Source organism: Tupaia chinensis, unplaced genomic scaffold, assembly GCF_000334495.1.
Source record: "Tupaia chinensis unplaced genomic scaffold, TupChi_1.0 Scaffold141372_1, whole genome shotgun sequence".
In the NCBI taxonomy this organism is placed as follows: Eukaryota; Metazoa; Chordata; class Mammalia; order Scandentia; family Tupaiidae; genus Tupaia; species Tupaia belangeri.
The window spans coordinates 272,297-292,892 of NW_006201235.1; the positions used below are offsets into that span (position 1 = coordinate 272,297).

General features: G+C 43.1%; 1 protein-coding gene across 1 annotated transcript; it reads left to right on the forward strand.

Annotated features, from left to right (window-relative positions):
• The first annotated feature begins 4,833 nt into the window (after nucleotides 1–4,833).
• On the forward strand, nucleotides 4,834–18,544 carry PARP2 (poly(ADP-ribose) polymerase 2). The gene is made up of 16 exons (XM_006163066.3): nucleotides 4,834–4,939; nucleotides 5,724–5,885; nucleotides 6,450–6,520; nucleotides 7,130–7,180; nucleotides 9,804–9,900; nucleotides 10,595–10,670; nucleotides 12,352–12,454; nucleotides 13,671–13,833; nucleotides 14,361–14,499; nucleotides 15,892–15,955; nucleotides 16,037–16,171; nucleotides 16,448–16,575; nucleotides 16,701–16,800; nucleotides 17,370–17,468; nucleotides 18,036–18,160; nucleotides 18,277–18,544. The coding sequence occupies exons 1-16, from the start codon at nucleotides 4,897–4,899 to the stop codon at nucleotides 18,434–18,436; spliced, it is 1,716 nt and encodes a 571-aa protein (XP_006163128.1). The 5' UTR covers nucleotides 4,834–4,896; the 3' UTR covers nucleotides 18,437–18,544.
• The last annotated feature ends 2,052 nt before the right edge of the window (nucleotides 18,545–20,596 follow it).

The window sequence follows — 20,596 nt, forward strand, 5'->3', positions numbered from 1 at the left end:
TTTTTTGGCCCCCCTGTCGCTGTCGGGCGAGCCCACGAGCCCTACAAAACCTCTCAAAAAAAAAAAAAAGGGTGGGGGAGAGGGGGTCAGCAGGTGGTATAAGTGTTATGTAGCTAGACTCACACATGGTCAACCACAGTTCGAGTCCTGGCCCCAGTGGTTTCAAAAATCACACCAGCATGTATGCATAAATGCCCAAGATTCCGATGGGAATGGAGAAGGGATATAGCTTGGCTATCCCCCTTGCAGTGTGAAACAAGCCAGGCAGAGCATTTCAGTGTCCTGCCTTCCCCTAAACTCCACACAGCCAAAATTAACTACCTAGCAGCTCGCACACTAACGCCTTCTCACTGTCTGCCTCTCTCCCGCGAGGGCAAGCACTCTATGGCAAAAAAACTAAAAAAGAACAGGGGTGGGGCCGGCAGGTGGCATGGATAAGATACTAGACTGCTACTTGGGTAACCACAGTTTAAGTCCTGAACCTGATGGTTTACTTTCTCACTTTCCAAACTTTCTTTGTCTCTCTCTGTTCAGTTAAAAAAAAAAAAAAAAAAGAACAAGATTAATAAAGTCAAATAATTATTTGGGAAAAATAAAACAGGGGTAAGAGACTTTTCATTGAATAGATCTTTGATCTTTTTTGAATTTAGAACCATGTAAATGTGTTACCTAATCAAAGAATAAAATTAATTGACCAATAAAACTCGAGAATTATAAGAATTATGGGAGACCTACAAATACCCATTACTACCTTAAGTAACTAGTTTATTATTTGTCTTTCTCATACTTTCTACCTGTAATGATAAACACATACATTATATTCAAATTAATAAATATTTAACAAAGAGAATAAGAACACAATAAAATTATACTCAAGGTCACCTAGGTAAAACTTTTTGAGAAAAATGATACCCAAAATATTTATTGTAAATACATAAGTACTGCTCACTTCCAAAAGATACTGAACATATTTTAGACAGTGACTATCACTATCCAAAAGATACTGAACATATTTTAGACAGTGAGCTTCACACACTGAGCTCCAGAATGACTGGCTGCCTCTCCCAAGGTCACCAGAAGCAGTAAACTAGGGCACTGGAATTTGAATCTAGGCTTGCACTAAGCTACGGTCACTGATCTTTCCAAGTTTATCTTAAGCTTTTAGGACACCTCAACGCAGTGACAACTTTAAAATGAAGAGCTCCTCTCAGACGCGTCACTAAAATCATCTGTTTGTTACCTGGTCTCACCAAGAGAGCTGAATGCTCAGAGCAAAATCCAGGGCAAAGACAATGTCTGCTACAGCTCCCACAGTCCCAGTCAGGCCCTGGGCCTTATACGTAGACATGAACCAGAGAACTGAAACGAAGAGGTGAACTCCCTAGTTCTACCCTCACCCAGGGAGATATAAATCAAAACAGCATCTTGATGACAGCTTTCCCTCCAAACAAAATGAAGCCCGACCTTTTCCAAGAATACAAGCACCCTACATGAAGCAGTCTATTGCTCCTGAGTCACCAGGTCTCAGGAAGTAAAGCAAACCCTGTACTGCAGAGGCCCACGTGGAAACAAGCCAGGCAGAGCATTTCAGTGTCCTCCTGCCTTCCCCCGAACTCCACACAGCCAAAATTAACTACCTAGCAGCTCACACACTAACGCCTTCCCTGGCTTAAGATAAAGGCCTGCCATCGGGTATGTGGCTCAAATAGAAGAGAAATTCAAAGCAAGTAGAGAGCAAAATTAAAGTGCACACTCACCAGCCCACCAAAATGGAGAGAGAGAGAAAGTGGAGAGACAGGAAGTGGCTTTAAGAAGTGGCCTCAGAACCTGATTGGCTAATGAGTTCAAAGAAGATCCCCTCCTCCTTTACCTTAAAAGGTGCTGAAATGATACAACTCCCTCCTTCACTCATCTCTTGGTGGACCAGTTGCTTCTTCTACTTTTTTAGGCTGAACTACTTAAAATTAGTGTCCACTGGGTTAATGAACTTAGCATGGGAAAAAAAGGCTAATTTAAGCTATTTTATATGTATTCTTGTTTAAATGAGCCTCCTACATTTTATTACAAAGTTTTCATCCTCAGGATAACATTCTTTCCTAGATGATCTTCACATAGTTCATTTATGCAACATAACAGTTTCCATTGTAAACAGTGTAGATCCATTCGAGATAGAACTCAGCCTTCAGAATGGTCAAGTCAACAGGCTGAGTGGATTAAAGATGGATGGCTAAGAATTCAGGCTTCAGAGTCGAATTTAGCTAAGTTTGAATCTGAGGCTTGTTATTTCCTTGCACACGCTTAAGCTTCGGTTTCCTAATAAATACCCAATGTCTGCACTCTACTGCAGAAACAGAAAGACTGGAAGGTTTAACAGCAAGGAGGGTAACTAGATACTAGAGACACTATAGAAGGGGGTAGATAATTAATAGAGAGTAGGAGGAAGGGGATCAGGGAAAAAATAAACAAATAAAAACACTGAAGAGACTCAAAAATAAGGCCAGCAGATGGCATGGTGATTAAGGCACTGGACTCCCACATGGCCTACCACTGTTCAAGTCCCAGACCGGGCAGCTTGCTGTCTCACTTTCCCTCTTCCTCTGGTGAGTGCATGAGCTCTGTAGCAAATTGAAATAATAAGAATAAATAAAATCATATAAATAATTCTTTTTTTAAACAAAGAGCTACACAAAAATGAAAAGTTCTCTGTTGGTAATGTATATGATAATATCTCTGACTTGACCAATATGCACTGATTTCTGTCTGGGGTGATTTTTCTCTCTCTGTCTCTCTAGCAAGCACATGTTCTCCGTAGCAAAGATTTTTCTAAAAATAAATAAAAGTAAAAAAACTTTTTTAAAAATCCCATTAGGGCTGGCTCTGTGGCACAAAGGTAAAGTGTTGCTACAGAGAAGCTAGATCCCCAGAGGGGGAAGAAAAAAAGAAACACTTAAAAGACTCAAGAATGTAAAAAAGTCTATTGAAAATTATACACATGGCAATATCCCTGATTCGATTGTCAAATAAATGAATAAAAAGGTTAAAATAAGCAGCAGCTAGATCCCACGTGGCAACCACAGTTACACTATTGCCCTGGTCAGCCAGAAACACACTAGGCAGTCACCAAAGTGCCCATAATCCAGCAGGCTGGCAGAGTGGAGGAAGGGGAGGGCCACTTGACCAAATGCTGAGGAGGGGGCTGTTCTCTCTCTCTCTCTCTCTCTCTGCCCCCCCTTCCCTTACTCTCATGTGCATATACATGGAATCTACCATAAAGAAAGAAAACATATACCACCAGGTGTCTACCACTTATTCTGTCTTCCAGGCATCCTTTTTTTTTTTTAGACAAGTTTTTGGTATAGGGCACGTGAGCCCGCCAGAAAGACAAAGAGACACAAATCATTTCCCAGGGGATGGCCAAGCTGCAACCCCTTCTCCGCCATTCTCCTCCCGGGATCTTGGGCACGCACGCACGCATGCACACACACACAAACACCGGGCGTCAGTTTAAGCCACCAGGTCCGGGACTTGAACCGTGGGCAACTACATGGGAGTTCAGCGACATAGCCATTACGCCAACTGCTGGTCCCATAGGTTTTAATATTCATAACAATCCATTATGAGATTCTCCCAGTTGGTAACCAAATACTGTCAACGCCTTTATCTCAGACTTCCAGCCTCCACAATTAGAAGAAAATAAATTTAGGTTTAAACTACTACTCTCAGGGCCAGTAGTTGGTGTAATGGCTATGTCGCTGAACTCCATGTAATTGACCGTGGTTCAAGTCCTGGACCCGGTGGCTTAAACTCGCGCCGGGTGCGTGTGCGTGCGTGCCCAGGATCCCGAGAATGGAGGAGAAGGGATTGTGGCACCCTCTGGCGGGGGATTTCCTGCTTTCTGTCTCTCTGTGTCTCTCTTTCTGGCGAGCACACGTGCCCTATAACAAAAACCTCTCCAAAAATATAAACTACTACGTCTCTGTAATGTAGTTCTGGCAGTCCTAGCAATATACTGTGTGATCTTGAATAAGTCAAATTTTTACAAAGTTCAAGTTCCTCAGCTGCAAAATGGGGGTACTAACACCTGCCCCACGTGGATATTGTGAGAAATAATACGTGTAAAGGTCTTTAGTAGTTATTATGAAATACATCTTACCAATTAATAATATGAACCTTAAGCAAAGGTTGTGTGTGAAATACTTAACTCAGTGTCTACTACACAAAGGAAGTTTATACTATTATTTTTATAAATTTTCAAACTTTATTACTTTTTCCCTATCTCCAAAATTATCTGACTTTATAAATATTTGACTGATTATATAAAATATAATAACTTTTTATACCTAGCTAGAAAATTTTAAAAATGGCGGGGGAGAGTAGTCTGAATTGGGTTATGAGGCCCCCGCGGGGTGCCTCACCTCAGCCATTGAACTCACTGCGCCGGCCGTGAGTCTGTTCCAAGCTCCGCTTAAGGAGGCATCCGCCGGGCCCGCCCGGGAGCGGGTCCACGGCATCTCCTGCCCAGTCTGCCCTCGCGCGGAGCCCCATTCTCTGGGAACTCACCTCCCCGCACTCAGGGAGAGCCCTGTTAGGGCCGCTGCTGGCCCTAGTCTCAGACCTTCCCAGGGGACATGGGGTGGAGTGACGTGACGCACTCAGCTCGTAGCCCCACCGATGAGCTTCCCTCCGCCTTATGGGGGAAGCTGGGTCCACTGAGTTCTTATAAGGTTTCCAGTCCTAGAGCGATTTTACCATTACGGTGATTTCCCAGCATCCGTAGCTACATGCAAATAGCGCGGGGCGCGTCTCTCAGGTCCCTCCCCCGTGCCCTCTCACTGTACGTACCCGCGTCCTAGGGACGCCGCGCCCGGGGTTCCCGGACGTCAGCGTTCCGACGCAATGGCGGCGCGCCGGCGAGGGACGAGCGGCAAGCGCGCGCGAGGTTCGGAGCGCGATGTTTGGGCGCGGATGCTGGTGACGGGGTGTGGGGAGAGAAGACGTGCCTCCTATCCTGGGCCAACCTCTTCCAGCTCTCCGTGGCCTGCTTTTGGCTACCAGACTAGTTTAGATGCTAGTTTTCAAATTTTGGGGATTATAGGAGTGTAAAGACTTTTGTATCTGTAACAACGAACGTCGTGCTGGTACTGTTCTTAATACCTGATGTCATCCAGTTGAAAACCATTCATTGTAAGGTTTATGTACCGTTAAGAAAGGAGGAACACCTCCAGGTAAATGGTTCGCTGCTTACCTGTCGTCCATTGTAAGACGTGACACATCCAGTTTCAGAGGGAGCAAAACGCAAGTGTTAGAATGATTGAGATTCAGCAGTCTGTTTTATGTTCTCGAATACATAGGCCCACCCCATATGCTAGGAACTATTATTGGCATCCTCTGGACCTTACAGTAGGGATAGATGAGGTACAAAATCAAATAACTTCTCCAAGCTTCCTTAGCTTGAAGCAGCAGATCTAGGCTCTGAGCAAGGCACTGCCACTCTGCTAACTGCCTCAGGCCATGAATTCATAAGCGCCCTGGGGTTTCATTTAGTTTTATTTGGCTAGAATATCAATTTAGGAAGGTTTATTCACACGAGTGGTGTGGCAGTTACATATCTTTGTAAACTTACACTACCATCTTAAATTGTTTCTTTAAAATAGAGTCTTTTTCAGCATAGGGTTGTATTCAGTGTGTACTCATTCCTCTTTGCTCATTGTTCTCACCCTTAGATTCAATAGCATTAAATGAAACCGAGAGAGTTAATGACAACCCAGCTCCAGAAGACTCTCCTCCTGCTAAGAGAACTGTGAGATGCCAGAGGCAGAGGGTGAAAAAGGAGCCAGTGACTAGAGGAAAGACTGATGAGGACGGGAAAGAAGTCAAACAAAGTGGTAGGCCGGGGAAGAATGGGCGAGCAAGAGGGTCTCTGGAGGGGTGCCGGTGATAACTTTTTTTCCCATATCTTATTTCTTCCTTGATGATACGATTTATTTATTTATTTTTTGAGAGATTTTTGCTTTAGGGCACATGCGTTTGCTGGACAGACAGAGATAGAAAGCAAGAAATCATGTCCCGGGTGGATGGCCACACAGCAATCCCTTCTCTTCCACTCTCCTCTTAAGATCTTGAGCACACACTGCGGTTGACTATGTGGGAGTCAACAACGTAACCCTGCACACACTGCGGTTGACTATGTGGGAGTCAATAACGTAACCCTTATGCCATCTGCTGGTCCCAACGATACAATTTATTAATTTCTCTATCCTTTGAGCATACTACAGGACTAATCTACCTTCACACATCTTCATTTTCATGTATTTGAAACCTGTTGAGACCTAGGCAAAAGATCAGGATTGCTTGAGAAGGGCAGAGTTTAAGGATGTCAGGTTTCTAACCATGACGGCTACTTTTCATTCCCTTCCAAGTAACTGTAGTGTGCATCTGTCTTTCCTCAGAATCTGTAAGGAACTTGCTGTTGAAGGGCAAAGCTCCCGTTGATCCCGAGTGTAAGGCCAAGGTGGGGAAGGTAAGAGACTCTGAAACCAGTCCTCTCTGTCCACTGATTTGTCAGAGAACGGTGTGGTGTTATTAGGATTCCTGTCTAGGATATTGCTCTTACTCATTTTAGGAATGTTTTCCAGGATACCACTAGTGATAAATTTTTTCCAAGGCTGAGGGTTGGGAGTGGCAGAGCATAGGGTTCATAATCAGAGTGTTTTTAACATGGTTACCGTTTTGGTAACCTTTCATACCTCACTCACTTTTTCAACCATAAAATGGTGTCATTATTAAGGGAAAACTGTCTTCTTATCTAATGACAAACCATGCTCTGGCATAGCAAGAGTTACTGATGAATGGGAAAAAAATGTGAAGAATACAGGACTACCTCCGGAGCAGATTTCCTTTAACTGAGTTAGAATTTTTTGTTCTATAATTAGAAAAAGGCAGCATGTTTCATTATAGTTAAAATAGGCTGTATGTAGGACATTTATTTGCATTCCTGTCCCTGGCAGATGGATGTTGACAGTGTTAGAGAATGATGCTTGAGGCATGAAAAAAATTTCGCACCTCACTTAGATTCCAGGGCTGAGTCTACACTTGTATATATTTTTTTGTTTTTCTTCTCTTTCTCTAGGCTCATGTGTATTGTGAAGGAAATGATGTCTATGATGTAATGCTAAATCAGGTAAGAGAAGGACTCATTTTACTTATGGAAATTTCTCCTGATGATTATTGAGAACATCCCGACATCCAGGTCTTTAGTTCTGAAATCCCTTATATTTAGTCACTAGTGTTTCATACCTGAACACTCAGGCCTAGTGCACTCTACCTGATAGTGAAGTCCTCCAAGAGAAGCAGTTGTGTTTTTTTTGTTTTTTTTTTTTAATTGCCAGTGGGAATATACACTCCAGAAAGAGAAAGGGAGTAAGCATCCCCCAGTGGGACATGGTCACACCATAATCCTTATCCTCCATTTCTTCATCTCATCATGATTTTGGGCATGCTTACACACTTGCCCAGCATGCTTTTCAAGCCTCCAAGGCCAGGACTTAAACCATGGTTTGCCATGTGGGATCTGGCTGGCTCCCTGGATAGCACTTCACTATTGTGCTATGGAGCCAGCAAGAGATGCCAATCTTTGCACAAATTTCATGTCATATTGAACATGTGAATTCTCTGTTCATATCCTTTTGCATATTTTCTTTCTTTTTTTCTTTGTTTCTTTCTTGTTTAAGAGAGATTTTTGCTGTAGGGTACATGTACTCACTGGAAAGACAGAGACAGAGAAAAAGGGAAAAATCACTCCCCAGGGGTGATGGCCATGTCCCAATCCCTTCTTCTCCACTCTCCCAGGATTTACCTTGCATGAATTTCAAGCTGCTGCGTCCCAGGACTCAAACAAAGTCCCAGGACTTTGCACATTTTAAAAAATATCTTCTGCACATTAAATGTGCAAAAGATAGTAGACATTTTCTAAAGATATCATTTCTAACTGCGCAACTTCCTAAAATATGGAGAGTAGCCTTTGAACTGTAATATGAATTGCCTATATGTTTTCCAAGGTTTTCATTTGTCTTTCGATTTTCCTGTGGCTTACTTTGTATCCATACTGAATGAAATTTTAAACTCTTATATAGTTAGATTTATTTTTTTTTCTTTTTAATTAACATTTTTCTTTCATCTTTGTAGTTTTGAATAGATAGTACATTTGCCTCATTAATATATTTCCCGGATATCACTTCATATTTAAACTTACTAATCCAACATACATCCTTTTTTTTTTTTTTTTTTTTTTTTGAGAGACTTTTGTTTGCGGGCAGTGCCCTCACCAGAAAGACAGAGAGAGACAGAGAGACAGAAAGCAAGAAGTGGCCCCCCGGAGGGATGGCCACGCCGCAATCCCTTCTCCTCCATTTTCCTCTTGGGATCTTGGGCACAAGATAGTCCACAGTGGCAGTCCAGCGACATAACCATTATGCCATCTGCTGGTCCCCAGGGCTCCTTTTTGTTCTAACATGCAGTGAGTATTATGTGAGGAGGCAGGAAGTAATAGTAGAAAGGTGAGGAGTGCCTTACTAAAAGAGGGACTCTATAACAAGGCTTGGCCTTACAGCACTGGCTACCGTGCCTCTCCCTGGACTGCTCTTTCTTTTCACTCTGAGTGAGTTACTTACAGATACCCCTTTTTAACATAGGAGTTATAGTCGCTCTGAATGTCTCCAAGTTGGGTCCTGTTAGGCATGGGGCAAAAATGTGGCAGTAGTTTCTGTATGTCCTTCCCCCAACCCCAACATTGTCCTGCTCTCATCTCATTGTCAGGTTTGTGAAACTGGCAAACCAAAGCCATAAGTAGAACTATCAAAGAGTAAATCATGTAACTAAACAAGCATGATAGTTATAGACCTTTGGAGCATCACAGTTGTTTTTACTTGGGAAATGATTAGTGGGAAAGGGATCGGAGCTGGCCTAGAAATATCTACAGAGGGAGCTGAGGTAGGAGGAGCCAGTCAGTATAGGATATCTGAGACTGGATAGTGTTTTAGTAAGTTCCAGCCACCTAATAATCCTAACTTAATTCCTAAGAATCCAAGGTTTAGTATATAAATCTTATATTTTTCTATTATGTCTTATAGTAATCCCTTTTTTTGTTTGTTTGTTTTAAAAAATTCTGCCAGGGGACCAGTAAGTGGCTTGGAGATTAAGGTGCTGGATCTCATATGACTGACTGCAGTTCAGATCCTGGACCTTACAGCTTAAAAATGAAATGGGGGGGCATGTGCCCAAAATCCTAAGAAGAGAAGGCACTGTGGTGTGGCCATGCCTCTGGGGGTGATTTCTCACTTTCACTCTCACCCTCTCTCTCCGTCTCGGTGTCTGTATCTGTTTCTCTCTGACAGGCGACATGCCTTATAGGAAAAATTTAAAAAAAAAAAAAGTTTACCACAGGACATGTACACTTGCCAGAGATGACAGAGAGTGGGAGAAAGCACCTCGCGGTGGGGTGTGATCCTGCCACTCTCCCACTCCATTTCTCCATCCTGTCAAGATTTGAGGCATGCATGCACATGCACCTGGCATATTTTTAAGCCACCAGGGCCAGGATTTAAATCCCAGTTAAGTATATAGGATCCAGATCCCTTAACCACTAGGCCACTCCAGCCAGCCCAGAGTGTGCTTTTCTTGCCCTGTGCCATCCCTGTCCTTATGAAAATGACTGGCACCACTGCCCAGGGAAGTCATTGGTTTGTGTGACTGCCATCTGCAAACCCGTCTTCCTTTTATGTTCATCTTCCTTCTATGCATTATAGACAAATCTCCAGTTCAACAACAACAAGTACTATCTGATTCAGTTGTTAGAAGATGATGCCCAGAGGAACTTCAGTGTTTGGATGAGATGGGGCCGTGGTAAGGACTTACGGATTTCTTTTTTTTTTTTTTTTTTTTTTTTGAGAGTTTCTCGCTATAGGGCGCGTGCGCTTGCCAGCCAGACAGAGAGAGATAGAGAGACAGAAAGCGAGAAATCACCCCCTAGGGGGGATGGCCATGATGCCATCCCTTCTCCTCCATTCTCCTCTGGGGATCGTGGGCACGCACGCACACGTGCCCGGCGTGAGTTTTAAGCCACCCAGTCTGGGACTCGAACCATGGTCAACTATGTGGGAGTCCAGCGACATAGCCATTACGCTAACTGCTGGTCCCAAGGACTTACAGATTTTATGAGTTGTCATTCAGAAAGCCAGAAGCAGCTTAGTGGCCAAGGGATCCTTTAGTTTTAAATTGAGTGGATGGAGGCTTTGATGTCTCGATGTGGCTTAGGAATCAAGATAGGCTTTTTGAAATTAGAGAATGACCGGCATCCTCACTAAGAACTAAGGGGAGCCCACCGAGGCCGAGAACTCTACTGTGTTCGGACTGCTAGTATTGCTCATAAGCCATGACAGTTAGCAGGTAATTTGTATTGACATGTCCAGTTCCCTAGGCTCTTTCGTGTTTCTCAGATCCCTTTCCTACCTGCTAGAGAGCTGGATCCTTACTATTATGGAGCCGTTTTTCAGTTGGAAGCCAAGGAACCATCTTACATGTTGTATTTGCTTTGCAGTTGGGAAAATTGGGCAACACAGCTTGGTGGCTTGTTCAGGCAACCTCAACAAAGCCAAGGAAATCTTTCAGAAGAAGTGAGTGCTAAGAAATGAGTACAGAAAAGTACTCTTCTTTTTCTTGGATGTATCTTTTTTAAGAATTTCATAATAACACTGATGGTTTTTCTCCTAAATATTAATGTCTTTTAACTCTGATGCTCAGTGGTTAACACGCCAAACTGCATCCTTACTTGCTAATCAAATCAAGTCAACCTTTTTGACTAAAAACAAAGAAATTTAATACATTTAACACACTTAACAAGAAATTTAGAAACTTTAGGGACCGGCAGATGGCATAATGGCTCCGTTGCTGGACTCCCATGTGGTTGTCCATGGTTCAAGTCCTGGACCTGGTAGCTTAAACTCAAGCTGGGCACGTGTGCACATGTGCCCCAGAATCCCAGCGGAGAATGGAAGAGAGGGGATTGTGGCGTGGCCATCCCCCCTAGGGGGTGATTTCTCACTTTCTGTCCCTCTGTCTCTCTCTGTCGTTCTGGCAAGCACATGCGCTCTATAGCAAAACCTCTCCCCACCACTACCTTCCAAAAAAGAAAGAAATCTAGGAACTTTAAAGCAAGTGGAGCCCATCATGGGGTAGAGAATATCTAGCTAAAGTTGTAAAATTTTTTTGAGATTTTTGCTATAGGGCACATGTGCTTGCTGGAGAGACAGGGAGCCAAAAGCAAGAAATTACTCCCTAGTGGGGATAGCTATGCCACAGTCCCCTCTCCTCTGTTCTCTTGTTGGGATTTTGGGCGTGCATGCACACGCACCGCACATAAGTTTCAAGCCACCGGGTCCGGGACTTAAATCGCAGTCAACCACATAGGAGTCCAGCACCTTAACTACTATGCCACCTAGTGGCCTTGAGTTTTTGTTTGTTTGTTTGTTTTGATACATTTTGCTGTAGGGCACATGCAGTTGCCAGAAAGAAAGAGAGAAAGTGAGAAATCACACCCCATGGGGAATGTCCATGCCACAGTCCCTTCTCCTCCGTTCTAGTCTTGGGATTTTGGGCATGCTCATGGGTTCAGTACTCGAACCGTGGTTGACCACATAGGAGTCCAGGGACGTAACCATTATATCATCTGATCATCCCCCCTGAGTTTTTTTGTTTGTTTTGTTTTTTGAGAGAGACAGTGACAGTAAGAGGGAAAGTGAGAAATCATCCCCCAGGATGGCTACACTGAAATCTATTCTTCTGGGATCTTGGGCACGCATGCACACACACCCAGCATGAGTTTCAAGCCACGAGGTTCAGGACTCAAACCACAGTTGACCTGGTGGGAGTCCAGAGATTTAACCGCTATGCTGTCTGCTAGTCCCCTGGCCCCAAGTTTTAAATCTTTTACTGTGATCTAGATCAAGAACTCTCTAGAGTCTCTGGGAACTTTTTTTTTTTTTTCAGAGAAAGAAATTGAACGGATCTTTTAAATTTCAGTGTCTTTTGTGCTTTTTTTGAGAGGGTGGGTACTGGGAAGCTCAGGGGTCTTTTATTTTTTTTTTTTTTCCTTTTTTGTTGTATCCCTGTTGTCTCCAGAGCTTTTCTGTCTATTCAGTCCTAATTTAGAATTCAGATTTATGGAAAGTGTTGTGTAAAGGAATTCTGTGGTGGGAAATAACTTTAAAAAAATATTTTCTAAGGAAATAGTTGTAAGTCCACTCCTAATAGTAGACCAGCACTTACAAGGTTGTCTCACCACCACATGCGCTACAGATTTCTTGACAAAACAAAGAACAATTGGGAGGATCGGGAGAAGTTCGAGAAGGTGCCTGGGAAATATGATATCCTGCAGATGGACTATGCCAGCAGTACTCAGGTAAACTGTGATTATTCCTTTGCGGGGGGGGAAAAGCTGTTTCCTCTGAATCAGGTAGAGTTTAGCACAATAGCTTAGATCAGTCCTAGACCAGAACAGGCCAGAATATCTTGAGTTGCTGCTGTTTTCCCCCTCAGAGGCAATTCTCACTGATCTTTATCATCCCAAGGGCTGGTAAGAATAAGGACAAAATGTGCCTTTGTAGTCTGTGCTCTGATTTGCTGAAGTTCTTTTGGAATCCTGTTTCTAGAAGTTTAATATTTTGGACCAGGAGAAGAGTAATAAACTGATAAAATGACATTTAAAGTTGTGTTCACCTCTGGTTATGTAACACAGTAAATAGTCAGTTTTGACACAATGCAACTGTCACATTTCTGAATGAAGAAATCTTGAGTCTTTTTTTTTTTTTTTTCCACATTTTTGCCATAGGGCATGTATGCTCACCAATGAGAGATAGAAATCACCCTCTTGGGGTGAATGGCCACACGCCATCCTTTCTCCTCAATTCTTCTTTCAGGATTTTGAGCACTCACAGACATGTGTCCTGCATGATTTTCAAGCCACCAGATCCAGGATTTGAACCACTGTCAGCCAAGTGGATGTCCAGCACTTTAACCACCATGCCACCTACTAGCCTCAAGTCTTAGTCTTTTTTAAGATGAAAAGATTTGAGATGTGATAACTGTCTTCACATGCTTAACCACATCATTAGGAGGCCCTTTTAAACTAATTCTGAGTGTTTAACTGTGGGAAGCAGAACTAGTACTAGACTATCAAGTCACTTCGAGTATTCTAATTAGGTTAATAATAGAATGTACTTGTTTTAAGCAAAGGATGATTGATGTTCACTACTCAGATGCCACTCCTTGCAAGGCCTTGAATAGATCCTGTCAGGCCCAGCCATGGCGACACACACTGCTCGATGGGTTGGGTCCACATGGGAAACCCAGGATCGAGTACTGATCCCACCTAAAGGCCATGTGAGGTGGTACATGCCTGTAATCCGAGAGGATCATGAGCTCGTGGCTGTCCTGGGCAACATAGTGAGACCCTGAGAGAGCTAGGCTTGATGGCATATATCTGGTTCCCAGATACTTAGGAGGTTGAGGCAGGAGGACTATGACATAGTGAAACCCTGACTCTAAAAACTTAAAAAGAAAAGTAGATCTTTTATTTATATATATATATGTATGTATCTTTAATGTTTTTGCTATAGGGTGAAGAGGAAGCAAAAAAAGAACAATCTTTAAAATCTCCTTCAAAACCAGAATCAAAGCTGGATCTTCGGGTACAGGAGCTGATCAAATTGATCTGTAATGTCCAGGCCATGGAAGAGATGATGATAGAAATGAAGTATGATATTAAAAAAGCCCCACTTGGTAGGATTTCAGATTCTGTCTTATATTTTCTCTTCATATTTCCTAGTTTCTTTTTATTTTTAGAGAGGTTTTTGCTATAGTGTGCGTGCGCTCGCCAGAAAGACAGAGAGAAACAGAGAGACAAAAAGCGAGAAATCACCCTCCAGGGGGAATGGCCACACCACAATCCTTTCTCCTCCATTCTCCTCTCAGGATCTTGGGCACGCACGCCCATGTGCCCGGTATGAGTTTAAGCCCCCAGGTCCGGGACTCAAACTGCGGTCAACTACATGGGAGTCCAGCAACATAGCCATTACGCTAATTGCTGGTCCCCATATTTCCTAGTTTCTTTAACAAGATATTTCATCATGGTTTCAAGCTTGCTGATAGTGCTGAATGAAGAATACAGGTTAGGGTGAGAGGTTATGTGGAGGGGGGAGAAACAGTTTTGAAAGTTGAAAGGTGAGCATCTTTGTTGGGTAGGGATGGAAGTACAGTTTACAGAACGGGGCCCTAGTTTGGAATCTGACCTCTGGCTGGGTCTGCAGGGAAGCTGACAGTGGCACAAATCAAGGCAGGTTACCAGTCTCTTAAGAAGATTGAGGATTGTATCCGGGCTGGCCAGCATGGACGAGCTCTCATAGAAGCATGCAATGAATTCTACACCAGGATTCCACATGACTTTGGGTAAGACTTATTGTTCCTTCACGTTCATACCCCCTTCCTTAATCAACCAGCAGAGACTGTTTTAACCTTTTTTTTTTAAGAGGGATTTTTGCTATAGGGCAGGTGCACTCACCAAAGACAAAGAAACAGAAAGCAAGAAACCACCCCACCGGGGGATGGCCATGCCGCAGTCCCTTCTCCATTCTCCTCTCGGGATCCTGGGCACGCATGCACATGTGTCTGGTATGAATTTCAAGCTGCTGGGCCTAGGACTCAAACCACAGTGGACTCCATGGGAGTCCAGCAACGTAACCATTACGCCATCTGCTGGTCCCCATTGTTTTAATCTTTTATTCCTAAAGAAGTGATCATTTTAAATAGATTGAGAGCCAGAATAATTTATACATAGCCTGTTTAATCAGCTTACACATGTGGGATGCAATCTCCTGGCCTGTTTATAGCTATATTCCCTGACCAAATAAACTTCACTAGCTCAGGAGAGAATGGGCCTACCTATCCAACTACTAAATAAAACACCTTCAGGCATGTTACCCCCTTTGCTTACTCTTTAAGTTGACAATAGCCATATTAACATCATTTCTGTGAATTTAAATAATAGATACATTAAATACATTTCATCTTGATTGATTTCATATTCTGGTTTTCGGGCTTTTTTTCTTTTTTTTTTTAAACTTTGTAATTGCCAGAGGGTGCACATGCTGGGGTCTGTAGGGAGGCATCTCCCAATGGGGAGAAGCCATGCCACAATCCCTTTCCTCCATTTCTCCTGCCCATCAGAATTTTGGGCATGCATGCATATGTGCCCAGGATGTTTTTCAAAGTGCTGGAGCTGAGATTTGAACTGCAGTTGACCTTTTGAGATCTCATCTCCTTACCCAGTAGGCTCTGAGGCCAGCCCTTTTCATGCTATTTCCATTTCTTCTATTGCTTTATAAAGTCCTGTGACCTAGAAATCACTTTGAGTGGTCAGGTCTACCTCTGCTTCTAAATAGGAATGCAACCAAGCTATTCCTTTTTGATATTGATAAAGCTTTTTGCTTTTTTTGTTTTGTTTTTGTTTTGTTTTTGTTATAGGGTACGTGCACTTGCTGGAAAGGCACAGAGAATGTGAGAAATCACCCCGCCAAGGGTGGCCATGCCACACTCCCTTCTCCTCTTTTCTCTTGGGATTTTGGGTGCTTTCACCCATGCACCTGGCATATTTTTCAAGCAGCTGGGTTCAGGACTTGAATTGGCAGTTTGCCACGTGGGATCCAGCCACTTTAACCTCCACACCATCTGCTGGCCCTCTTAAACCTGTTTTCTAAAAGAATTACCTTGTGTTTGTTTTTAGTCATGTGCCTTTAAGCCACATATGAGAAATCTCATTATGGGTTAATCCTCTGTTCTTAGACTTCGTACCCCTCCATTAATCCGGACAGAGAAAGAACTGTCAGACAAAGTCCAACTGCTCGAGGTGAGAAATGTTTGAATTGGGAAGTAGCACGTCTCGTACACCGGGTTCCTCCCACATTGACTGTGTGTCTCATCTTCTCAGGCTTTGGGAGACATTGAAATTGCCATTAAGCTGGTGAAGACAGAGCTACAGAGCCCTGAACACCCACTGGACCAACACTACAGAAACCTGCACTGTGCCTTGTGCCCTCTAGACCATGAAAGCCATGAGTTCAAAGTATGAAAAGTGGTCATTTATTTTCATACTCTTACCTTCTTGAGACGTACTCTTCCCCTGTGCCATTATTCTCTGACTACTTCTGGTTAAAAGCAGTGTTAACTAGCGCAAAATTTCAGTTTACTAGGAATTGGAAGATAGAGGTTTTTTGAACTGCCCTGTGAGATCATTTGGGAGCAGAAAGGTCTGCCTGGTTACACCAGAAGCCCTGAGTTCTTCAGTTCAGCCCAGCCTCATAGGGCCCTCACAAGCCATTTCCTCCGTTCTTCCCCGCAGGTGATTTCCCAGTACCTACAGTCTACCCATGCTCCTACGCACAGTGACTACACCATGACCTTGCTGGATGTTTTCAAAGTAGAGAAGGAGGGTGAAAAAGAAGCCTTCAGAGCGGACCTTCCTAACAGGTCTGAGCCTTGCCTGAAATGCAGTTACAGAACTCAGAAGGGTGGCAGAGGTGCCTGTAGGCTTTATGCTGTGGCCTGTGTTTGCAGGAGAACAGCAGAGTAAAGTAATGCTGGCTTTTCCTTAGGATGCTGTTATGGCACGGTTCCAGGCTGAGTAACTGGGTGGGGATCCTGAGCCATGGGCTCCGAGTTGCCCCACCTGAGGCTCCTATCACAGGTTACATGGTGAGTAGAAGCTGAGCTCTGAGAGGAGCACAGGGAAAAGGATGCAATGACGGTCTTGTCTTTGTGTGTGTGTAGATTGGAATGAAGCGGTGCTCTTCCTCAAGAATTAAGCTAGCTCACTGATAACACTGTCATATCTTACTGTCTCCCTGCTTTATAAAGTTTATTATTTCTTCTGAGAGAGAGAGAGAGAACAGACAGAAACAGGCACCCCTAACAAGGTCTGTGTGCCATGATCCATTCTCAGTCTCAGCCAGCCTGGATCACGTGCAGCTCAGCGTATATACAGAGGCCCCGAGACATGAACTGGGGACCTTCCTCTGAGGGTCTGGTTGTGTTGCTGCATGGTGTGCTCCCTATCTTCCCTTTCTTTAAATTCCTAATGATAGCTTTCCTTCCCCCTAGAAGACAGAGATTCACAGATGCTACTAACCTCTCTGGAACAGAATTGTGGAGATAGAGAAGGGTCTATGTCGTGTTTAAGAGAATGAGAAAACAGGGTCAATGGTATGAGCCTTTCTTCTTCCACAGTGGCTTAAGCAAACAATCTTGGTGTTCATATATTTCAGTTTGGGAAAGGAATCTACTTTGCTGACATGTCTTCCAAAAGTGCCAATTACTGCTTTGCCTCTCGCCTAAAGGATACAGGACTGCTGCTCTTATCAGAGGTGAGGCAGAAACACATCAGTGATCTCTAGTTTATTATTGATTCCTGCCTTTTCTCAATGAGAAAAGTTTGACCCCAGAACCAGTAAGCTTACATGGGATAACTCGAAAGAGGAGCCAAGTGCACTGGATTCTTTTGCTAGAGCAGGGGAAGAGTATTGATAGGATTTTCTGTTTGGCTTTAGAGCCATCTACTCAGTAGAAGTGTGCATTCAGAGATCTTTTATGGGACCAGCAGATGGCATGATGCTTGTGTCGTTGGACTCCCACATAGTCGACCGTGGTTTGAGTCCTGGACCTGGCAGCTTGAAACACACTGGGCACCTGTGCACACATGCCCAAAATCCTAGAGGAGAATGGAGGAGAAGGGATTGCAGTGTGGCCATCCCCTCTGGGGGGCGATTTCTCACTATTTGTCTCTCCAGCACACACCCTATAGCAAAAAGTATCTTAAAAAAAAAAAAAAAAAAATTTTTTGATTTGCTGGCCCTACCCATAGCTCATTGAAAAACTGAAAAACAATTTTATTTAAAAAAAAATAAAAAGTAAAAAGATCTTTTGCTTTGCAGGTTGCTCTCGGTCAGTGTAATGAGCTATTAGAGGCCAATCCTAAGGCAGAAGGATTACTTCAAGGCAAACACAGCACCAAGGGGCTGGGCAAGATGGCTCCCAGTCCTGCCTCCTTCGTCACCCTGTAAGTACTCAGACCCAAGAGGGCGAGAAACTTCCTTTTGGTCAAATAAGACTCTACTTTCTCCACTCCAACTTCTAAACCAGAGGCTGATGTTGATACTTTCTTCCATTTGGCAGGAATGGCAGCACAGTGCCCTTGGGACCAGCAAGTGAGACAGGAATTCTGAATCCAGAGGGTTACACCCTCAACTACAATGAATTTATTGTCTATAACCCCAATCAGGTCCGTATGCGATACCTCCTAAAGGTTCAGTTTAATTTCCTCCAGCTGTGGTGAATGTCATTGTTAGGTAAACTAGAGAAGATACGATCTTCAAGCAAAAAAATAAGTACTATTGTACTTTGGAGTTTGCTAATATTTTACATAATAAAAATGTTACAAATCTATCGCTAGTTTCTTTGGACTTCGCTTCTTCAAAAATATTTCTTCTGGTAGTATACTTCATTTGCAAGACAGAAAGTATCCATTACTCTATATACCCTACAGCCATCTACAGAATACTAGCATCCTGTTTTTTGTGTTTTGTTTTATGATTTATTTAATTGTATTTGTTATTATTATTTATTATTTGACTAGAGAGAGAGAGGGAAAGTGAGAAAGTAAACCACCAGGTCCAGTACTCGATCCGTGGCCAACCATGTGGGAGTCCAGCACCTTAACCACCATGCTATCTGCCAGCCCTTATTTTTTTTTTTAATTTGCTATAGGGCATGTACATTTCCAGAGAGAGAGGAAGAGTGAGAAAGAACCCCCCTAGGGAAGATGGCCATGCCGCAGTCCCTTCTCCATTCTCCTCTCAAGACTTTGGGCATGCACACACACATATACACACACACCCAGTATGTTTTTCAAGCCACCGGTTCCAGGACTTGAACTATACCATTGGCCATGTGGGATCCAGCTTCCTTAAGTACCTCACCACCAGCTGGCCTAGAATCATGTTCTTTCACAGCAGAATGCTCTGTGTGCATTAAAGACACTAATTTAAGCTAATGGTTTTTCCCGTTAAATTCAGTTTTTCTGTAAACTGGAGTTTGTTGGGTATCATTGCAGGGAGGGTAGAGGCAGCAAAGACTGAAATTGTTTGTTTTCTTCTTTTCTCATCCAGATACTCCTCCTCCCACTCCATTATCAATTGTAGACAGATCTCCCACCATTTAACATCTTCGGACTTGTGAGATTTCCACATATTTGGAAGGCCTTAGGAGGACTGTCATTAAGCTTAAATACATCTTGGGGAGGAAAGAAGAGAAGTAGAATGAGTTTTTACATACCGTATATCCTGCCTCATCTAAGAAATACTAAAGTCCAGGACAGATCTAAAGACTTAACAGATTATTTTTAAATACATGCAACACAACACAGATGAACATATACACAATATACTTCCTTAAACAGCAATGCATGTTGTAAAAATTCAATATACAGTTGGTTGAGTTTCAACAAGGACGCTAAGGCTATTCAATGAGGGTAAGAGTCTTTTCAATGAATGGTGCTGGGACAACTTGAATCTCTATATGCAAAGTAAATGAATTTAGGACCCTGTCTCCAGCCATATGCAAAAATTAACTCAAAATATATTGACCAAATGTAAGCTAAAACTATATACTTTAGAAGGTAGCATAACATTAGTATCTTAAGTGATACAGAAACCCACCATCCTGGACAGAAAGATTAAGTATTTGACAGAACACCAGTTTTACATAGATATAAAACTGAAAAATTGAGTCCAGATTTCACCTGACCAATTAAACATATCCTAATAAGGCATTTCTGAGAAATGAGGTGATAGTTCTACTAATGGGTAACATAGTAAGTTAGGACTTACTGAATACTCACCACTTATCAGTTAACTCATTTAATCCTTTCAATATACCCATAAAGTAAGCACCATATGACATCCATTTTACAGATAGAGAAAGGGAGGCATAGAGATTTAAACTCAGTCTTGTTCTGAGTCCATGCCTTTAGCCGTCATGTTACTAATCTCTCCAGAACGGTGTTTCTCAAACCTCTGGTGAAGGACCAGTTATTTATTTTAATTTCTGATGTTTGTTTTTGCTATAGGGGACATGAGCTTGCCAGAGAGACAGACAGAAAGCGAGATATCACCCCCTCAGGGGTGATGGCCACACCACAATCCCTCCTCAGGATTTTGGGCATGCACACAAGCACTCCCAGCATGTTTTCCAAGCCTCTCGGTCCAGACTTGAACCACACAGTTGTCCATGTGGGATTCAGCCACTTTGACCACTATGCCATTGGCTGGCCCTAAAATGATACTTTTGCAAAATACAGTAAAAACTACTAGGAAAATGTGGGGACCAGCAGGTGGCATGGTGGTTAAGGTGCTGGACACTCCCACATGGCTGACCACAGTTTGAGTTCCGGACCTCGTCAGCCTGCTTTCTCACTTTCCCACTCTCTCTCTCTCTC